A 7,916-nucleotide genomic window follows, 5' to 3' on the forward strand; every position below is an offset into this window, starting at 1 on the left:
ATACTTACTAGGCATACACTGGCACTTTTAAAAAAGACCTCACTTGATTTTACAGAAGAGTCTCCATCATGAGAATGGGTACGGTTCCCCCTCCTGATTCCTTTCTTTCTTTCTTTTTGCGTATTTGTCACACTTAAATGTTTCAGCTCAAACTATTTTTAATATTACACAAAGATAATCAGAGTAAATACAAAACACCTTTTTTTAAATGCTGATTTCACTTCCTAAAGTTATCCAAACCTCCCTGCCCTGTGCGGGAAATAATTCCTCCATCTCAAAAATCAACACATCGTGACACAATCTAAAGAAACGCCTGATAAACTAAGTCAGCGTCATCGCTGTGATCAGTCCGAGGCTTCACAGGAGTGGCTGGCCTGCCAACATTATTCAAAGAGCGCATCAACGACTCACCCAGTAGGTCACAGAAGAACCAAAACAAGAACTGCAGGCCTCGCTTGCCTCAGTCAAGGTCAGAGTTCATGACTCAACAATAAGAAAGAGACTGGGCAAAACTGGAGAGTTCAAAGAGAAAACCAATGCTGACCAAAAAGAGCACCAAGGCTCGTCTCACATCTGCCAAAAAAAACATCTGGATGATCCACAAGACTTCTGGGAAAATATTCTGCGGACTGACGAGAACAAAAGATGAACTTTCTGGAAGGTTTGAGTCCCATTACATACTGCATTTCATAAAAAGAACATCAGAGCAACAGTCAAACATGGTGGTGGTGGTGGTGTGATGGTCAGGGACTGTTCTGTAGTGGTTTCAATCAGAGTCAGATATTTTGGCGTGACCTCAAACTGGTCATTCATGCTGGAAACCCTCCAAAGTAGCAGAATTACAACAATTCTGTAAAGAACAGTGGACCAGAACTCCTCCAAAACAATGTGAAAGACTCATAAACACATAACTGTATGTCCTCCGGCCAAGAGCGACACAACCAGTTATTAGGTTTAGGGGGAAATTTGTTTTTCACACGGGGCAGGTGTGTTATTGTTTAAATACTGCATTTTGTATTGACTCAGATTGTTGTTGTCTATTATTAAAATTTATTTGAAGCTCAGAAACATTTAGGTGCAAAAAAACTCAGAAATCAGGAAGTGGGCAACAAGCAGCAAACAGATCAGGCCAGAAAGAAAGGGGGGAAACTATTCACTAAACACATGTTAAACAATGTATCTAAACTATAGGGATAAAAGAACCAGTTCACACTTCTTAATATAAGATGTCTGTTGTTTTCAGTCCCGTTGCCACAGGTGTGTAATATCAGTCAAAAGCAGGCTCATTTAAAGAGCTCAGCAGTTCCAAGTCTGTTACTGTAACAAGTCAGTCTGTGAGTTTTCACCCCTTCCAAATATTCAACCATCAGCTGTGTTCAAACGTCATCTGGCATTATCATCAGCACCAAGTCTGTGCACCAGGAGCTTCATGAGATGGGTCACGATGACCGAGCAGCTCCTGTAATTATAACGTACGGGTTCCACACAGTGTTTTTTATCTAATGCCCTTCATTCTGTGCTTTTCTTTACTCATTTCGTGAAACTATGCATTTACAGGAAAGGTGAGAAGTGAGCCTACAATCTTAGTTTCACTGGAGACAAAGGGGAGGGATGTCCCTCCTACACTTATCTGTGTACAAGCGGCTATATTGTCTTTTCACGTATAACTCCAAGATGAGTGATATTACACACTGTCTACTGAATATAAAATTTGTAAAATGGTTACGTTTTACAAATTACGGTTATGTTTTAAGAGGCAACCACAAGACCAATCGCAGCAACCCAGGCTTGATTCTGACCCAATGCCGTTTGCAGCGTCTCTTCCACCACTCTCCTTCTCTTCACTAAAAAAAAAACTAATAAAAGCCCCCAAAATAATAATAAAAACAGAATTTATGGCTTAGCATCAGTGTGGTGAACGAGTTCTAAATCCACATCCTAAAACGTGTTAACCAAGCTAAATTAGGTACTTAGTGATGCGAGACCTGCCTTATCTCTAAAAAGAGCTTTAAAGGAATTAGAAAAAGTTAGAAAAAGACCTTTAATGTGTTAGTAAATAACAGCAGTTTCATATAAAAAGCAGCCATATCGAAGCCTTTTGTTTCTTCCATCCTCTCTGTGGGTTAAACTAACACGAGTTTTAATTCAGAGATAAATGTGAAACTAAAATGATCACAAACAGGAATTAAATCCTCTCAGAAGCTCACCTTAAGACTACATTTCATGAAGCCCAACTCTTTTTGAGATCGCTCAAATGCAGCGCTAATGTCTGTGCTGTGCATTAGCTCCTCTTAAGCACCACTGTGGGAACACCTAACAAAGCAGCTGATAAATAGTACTGCCAGTATCAGTTAGCTACAGTGCATGCAGAAACACAAGATAATAAAACGCTTTTAATCCAAGCAGCATACTCTCTAAGTAGAGTGAAGCAGATAGGGAGGAAGGGGAAAGAGACAGACAGAAAGCTAGCAGTCTCTGTGACATAAAAATATGATTTGCCTGGCACTGGGAGGGAGGATTAGGGACTGGACCACTGTACAACACACACATATATCCTAGATTTTTAATCCCGAAACACGCTAACAGCCAAAATTATACGGCTACAAGAGATTAGTGTTGCAGAAAAATGACTGAGTGACAACAAGAAAGTCAGAAAAACACACACACAGAGAAAATACTTAGGAAGAAGAAAAGGAGACTACAAATTCACCATCCCCCAAGAAGCAGAACTGGAGTCTGATGTCAAAAGTTTTGAAAGGGGGGGGTTGAAAAATGAAGACAAGCAACAGGACAATTACTGTGAAAATGATTAAGAGGAAAAAGGGCTAAAACCATTTGAGAGCACAAAGTGCAGAGCGAAGGTGGAAAGAGGAGGAGAGACTGAGACTTGCTGACAAAGGTGTGGGAGACAGCGGGAAAAGGGAAAGAAAACAGAGGAAGAAGAGAAGAGCAGGCCAAAACACACAGAGCGAGCATGTTCTTAGCAAAGAATTTCATTGACACCAAACAAAGACTTTAAACACTAACAGACCAAAGCAGCAGAGCAGGGAGGCGCTCACATCGCAGCACACCTCAGATGTTCCTGCTCTAGCTTCATAGCACCGCGCTAGATCTATGCTGCAGCCTGCAGTCCACCTTCCCTGATATGTAACTGCAGCGAAGCAGACCTCAACTGCTGTGACAGGTCTGAGAAACACAGCATCCGTCCACAAGGATGATGCCTTTTTAAAGCAAATAGCAAATAACTGTTTTATTATTAAAACAAAGCTGCCTTTTAATAAGTCAGAGCTACTAAAAGGAGACTTGTCAGTTCTTCAGTGAACTGTTGTCTAAGATTTATTGACTCCAATTCCAGCATGATCGGCTCAATCAGACTCGTGATAGCAGAGCTAATGGAGACACAACAACACTCGCTGCAGCAGGGATTCAAGACAGTACCACACATCACGCTTAAGAGCAAACAAACTACAGTCAAAACAGTGTAAACTGACCTTTACTGTGAAAATGAAAATAGGCCCTTTCTTTGATTTATTCAAGGCATGTAGCCGCACGAATCTTTTCTTCAGACACATTTACTTCTAGAGGTAGTCATCATCATAGCTTCCATTTTCTGAGCTGAAGATGGTGACAGTTTCTCTATCCATACCCTTCTAGTTCTAGCTGGAATGGGGGTATCTTATAAAGAAGAGCTGCATGTGAGGGACGAAGTGTTCAATGAGGAAGAACAGTTTAAACAAAAGGGAGACGACGGCGCGAGCTACGTGCACAGCAATATACAAGGTGAACAGGAGATTTATTTGAGTAAAAGATAAGAATGATAAATATGATGAAGGGGGCAAAACACACAGGAGGGTTGTGTGGTGAGGGGTAATATACGGACAGGTGGAAGCGGATTAAAAAGGAAAAAAGGTCCAGGACGCAAGAAAAAGAGGACGGCATCTCTAGCACCCGCTCATATAAACCCACACACACACCTTCGACATCTCTCCCTCAATCGCAGCTGAGACGATCCATCCATATGACTGCTGTGCCTTTTGAATAATGGACCCAATATGAAGCAAGTCACTGAGAAGATTTGGCTGTGTGATGGGGGTCATGGGGTTCCTGCCCTGAGAGCAGCGCCGGGAATCAACAGCAGTCATAAAGGAATCACAAGACGGAGTCATTTGCATTTTACACTCACAACTAAATTGGAAATGACTCGCGCCTGCTCCTGTCTGGACCATCACAATTCATATCAGATATGCTTTTAATTTTTTATACAGCAATTATGGAAAACCGGACCTCCATGGCTTTGTCTAATTTCCCAAGACTTTTAGATGTGAAAATCATATGGTCCTTTCATGATATAAAAATGACTGAGCTCTCGATTATTCTTTCATGACTTCAGGGGGAAAACCTCAAATGTTATGAAAGTGCTGTTTCATAAAAACTTATCTGTCTCGGAGTTCATGAAAATCTTAACACATTATTACAGAACTACTTCTTACAATAAATAATGGAGCTAACTGACAGCTCAAGGGTGAGATGGACTCGGAGAGAGATAAGGCTGCATTTGTTCATGCTTTTTGTTCATTTTTCCCAAGCAGAGCGCTCGCTCTATGGGGTATCACTGACAAAAACATATTTTTCTGCAGCTGCGATTTTTGCCACAGTCACAGTATAAAGATGTGCTGCGTTTAATGTGTTGAATATAAGAGTCACTTCTCGTGCCAAGACTGTTATCAGGCGTAATTGCAAAGACAGGTGCTTTGCAAACTTCTCTACAGTACCTGCTCCAGGAGTTTTCTGTATCTCTGCGTGGCTTGCTGGATGAGGTCCCTCACGGTCCATCCCTCCTTGCATGGCACCACCACACCTGTCTGCCCAAATGTTACTGTCACCTTCATGATGGCTGCTCTCCACCTTATCCCAGATCCGAGCCCTCTGGATGCAGATGATGAGCAATGTTCGTAACAATGCAGGAAGGCCTCCCGGAAAGACTTGACAAGAAGGCAAGGATGTCATCAAATACCAAAAATGTAAAAACACAGTACTGGCTGTAGGTGGCTTGAACACAGCTGCATCCAAATAAAAGTTAGATTTCTAAAACCCAAACTGCTTTCCAGAACTCTCCACGGGCATTAGAGTCATTTTGTGATCTCAGTACATCCAGCCGCCTTCACATGCAAAGGTAACCATGGCTCCTCTCCTCGTCTCCTCAAGCATAGCTAAGGATACCACTCAGCAGGTCTGAACACAGCTTCCTGAAGCGTTAAACTACTGCACTGTTTGCGTGATGGAGCTGAGCGGTGTGTCCTGTCATGCCTCACGGCGGCTTAACTGTAGTCAACTTGTAATAAAGTTAGCTGTGTATCAGCTAGCTGCACTAGCCCCGGCTATGATAACAAACCCGGGGTGGACGCTTTCAGTCTGTCACAGCTCTCCGATCTCCACACGCTTCCTCCACTATCACAGATGCCGTGTTTCTACGTGTTTTACCAGTAAGACAAAAGTTTATCCAAACTTTCACATAACAGCTAGCCGAAGCTGGCTCCTTCGCTAGCTAACGTTAGCAACCTTAGCTGAACTTTGGAGGGAGGGATGCAGTCGGTCGGGCATCATTCCACAAGTTTTCCCTCTCCCAACTTTCCTTTTTTCCAAGCCGTCACTTGCATCCACTACATCCCGGACAGGCACGATAAGAAGACGGGGACGCAGTTTTGATATTCGGCGGTAAACTGGGCGTGTACTGGAGCAGGTAACGGAGCAGTAAAACTATGTTTTGGAAAAGTTTTGAGATTCCTTCACTGCCGACCGCTCCTGACCAGTTCCTGACCAGCTCCTCCACCGCTTCACGCTGTTCACTTTCTTAAAGGGGAAGTGCTCCAATTAATGCTGCAGCTGGGAGTAATGCAGTAATGCAGATTCTCGGTTCTAGCCTGCAGTGTTAGGATGGTCAACTTATATTAACGAGTTAACCAGACCAGATGTTAGAGCAGCAGACTGCTAACCTGCAGGTTTCTGCTTTCTCTGATGCTGGCGTCACTCACATTACTGCTTTTTATATGAACCCAATAATGATAACAAGAGCACACGCCTCCTCTAAGGCAGCTCGCTCTCTGCAGTATTTACTTTTACTGGACAGATGTTTACTTTGATTACTCAAACATTATGTAGGAGCAGGTAATCGATAATAGGTATTGATTTGTAGTAACTGGACATGAAAAACTTGAGCTTATTATATGGTGTTATCCTACAGTTTATTTTTAACTAACTTCTCTTTCTCTTGACAATACTTTCTTTAAAGGTATAACACACCTTTGGAGTCAGCAGTGAAATGTAAAAGAAAGGTCAAATGTGCACGACAATGTGATATTGAGAATCCTCATATACCACTATCATTTCCTGAATGTTGGCAGTATAAACAAACACATTAGACTTTTAGCATCACTTTACAGATAAAAGAGAATTTATGAAAGTTTGACCTTATTTGACCTTGAAGGAGAGGTCAGAGGTCAGAGGTTCAAGGTAACGTGATACTTAGAATCCACATATCCACATATATACATATATGTCGAATTTCCCAGAGGAACCCACCCGAGGGATTAATAAAGTTCTATCTTATCTCTTATCTTATACTGTATTATTCCCTATATGCCTATATGTTGTCAATACAAACATTAGCAGTAAGAAGTAAGTAAGTAAAATTCATTTATACAGAACTTTTTAAGACAAAGTGCTTTACAGGTAATATAAAAACATATCAGACAAAACAACATATTACACAAGAACTTTACCCAAATGCCCGTCTAAATATTTGAGTTTTCAACTGTTTTTTAAAAGAAGCCACAGAGTCCACGGTGCGTAGAGTGGTGAACTGTTTCACAGTATTGCTGCTAGGGTTTGGAAAGGGCATCTGTGGAATAGCCAGAAGGCCACCATCAGTGGATCTAAGGATCCAGCTTGGAGAGCAAGGGTGAAGAAGCTCGATGATATGAGTGGGGGTCCCTCCTCGTAAAGACATAAAAGTATGAGTGAGTGATTTTAAACTGATATCTGAAAAAGCATTGTTTTAAATAGCTCTATATACCATTATTATCACTTTGACCTTCAGTCTGCTGACTTTGAAGCATTCAGATTAATTCAATTTTATTTATACAGCGCCAAATCACAACATCAGTCGACTCAAGGCGCTTTATATTATAAGGTAGACCCTACAATAATACATAGAGAGAAAAGCCCAACAATCACATGACCCCCTATGAGCAGCACTTTGGCGACAGTGGGAAGGAAAAACTCTTTTTAACAGGAAGAAACCTCCGGCAGAACCAGGCTCAGGGAGGGGCGGGGCCATCTGCTGAGACCGTTTGGGGTGAGGTCAGAGGTCAGTTTTGACATTATGTAAATCTTTATACGTCACTTTACACGTGTTGATAAGAAACACCACACTTGTAAAAGTCATAGTTTCTAAGTACGTGGACCTTGGTGGACGTAAGTAAATTTTTATGGTTTGTTAATCTACAGCCCTACAAAGTTTTATCAGTATTCCTTCATTTTGAGCTGTCACGTATGCAGAGATTATGACACACATAACCTCCTTGCCAGAGGTGATAAAGTTAACTAGACTGGATGTTTGAGCAGTAAGTAATAATCTAAAGATGTTTGGTTTGTCCTGCTGCAGATGTTAATCTGATCCGTTTTGCAGTATTTTGGCTGAATCTGGGCAGAGAGTAGTCCTGCACACGTCAGAATTCATCCATCATTCTCATTCAAATGAACCATGGTTTCATCTGTCCAAAAACATTGTGCTTTTCAGAACACTTGAATCTTATCAGGCTCTTTTAGATGTTTCTGTTCTCGAGCGTAACCAGTGGTTTGTGGCTTGTTGTAATCCTTCTGTATTTACATTCATGAAGGCATATCTTGCTTGTAGA

The 7,916-nt window shown here is 41.6% G+C and overlaps 1 protein-coding gene across 1 annotated transcript in view; it reads right to left on the reverse strand.

The window, feature by feature from the left end:
- LOC102309614 (partitioning defective 3 homolog B) overlaps positions 1 to 5,948 on the reverse strand; it is a gene marked incomplete at its 3' end in the record, with an annotated part of 144,079 nt that extends 138,131 nt beyond the window's left edge. The window contains 1 exon segment of the mRNA XM_005925930.3: positions 4,773 to 5,948. Within this exon segment, the coding sequence (XP_005925992.2) occupies positions 4,773 to 4,889 (117 nt within the window).
- Between the last annotated feature and the right edge of the window lie 1,968 nt (positions 5,949 to 7,916).

This window comes from Haplochromis burtoni, unplaced genomic scaffold (assembly GCF_018398535.1).
Source record: "Haplochromis burtoni strain Fernald_Lab_line unplaced genomic scaffold, NCSU_Asbu1 Contig_74, whole genome shotgun sequence".
Classification (NCBI taxonomy): domain Eukaryota; kingdom Metazoa; phylum Chordata; class Actinopteri; order Cichliformes; family Cichlidae; genus Haplochromis; species Haplochromis burtoni.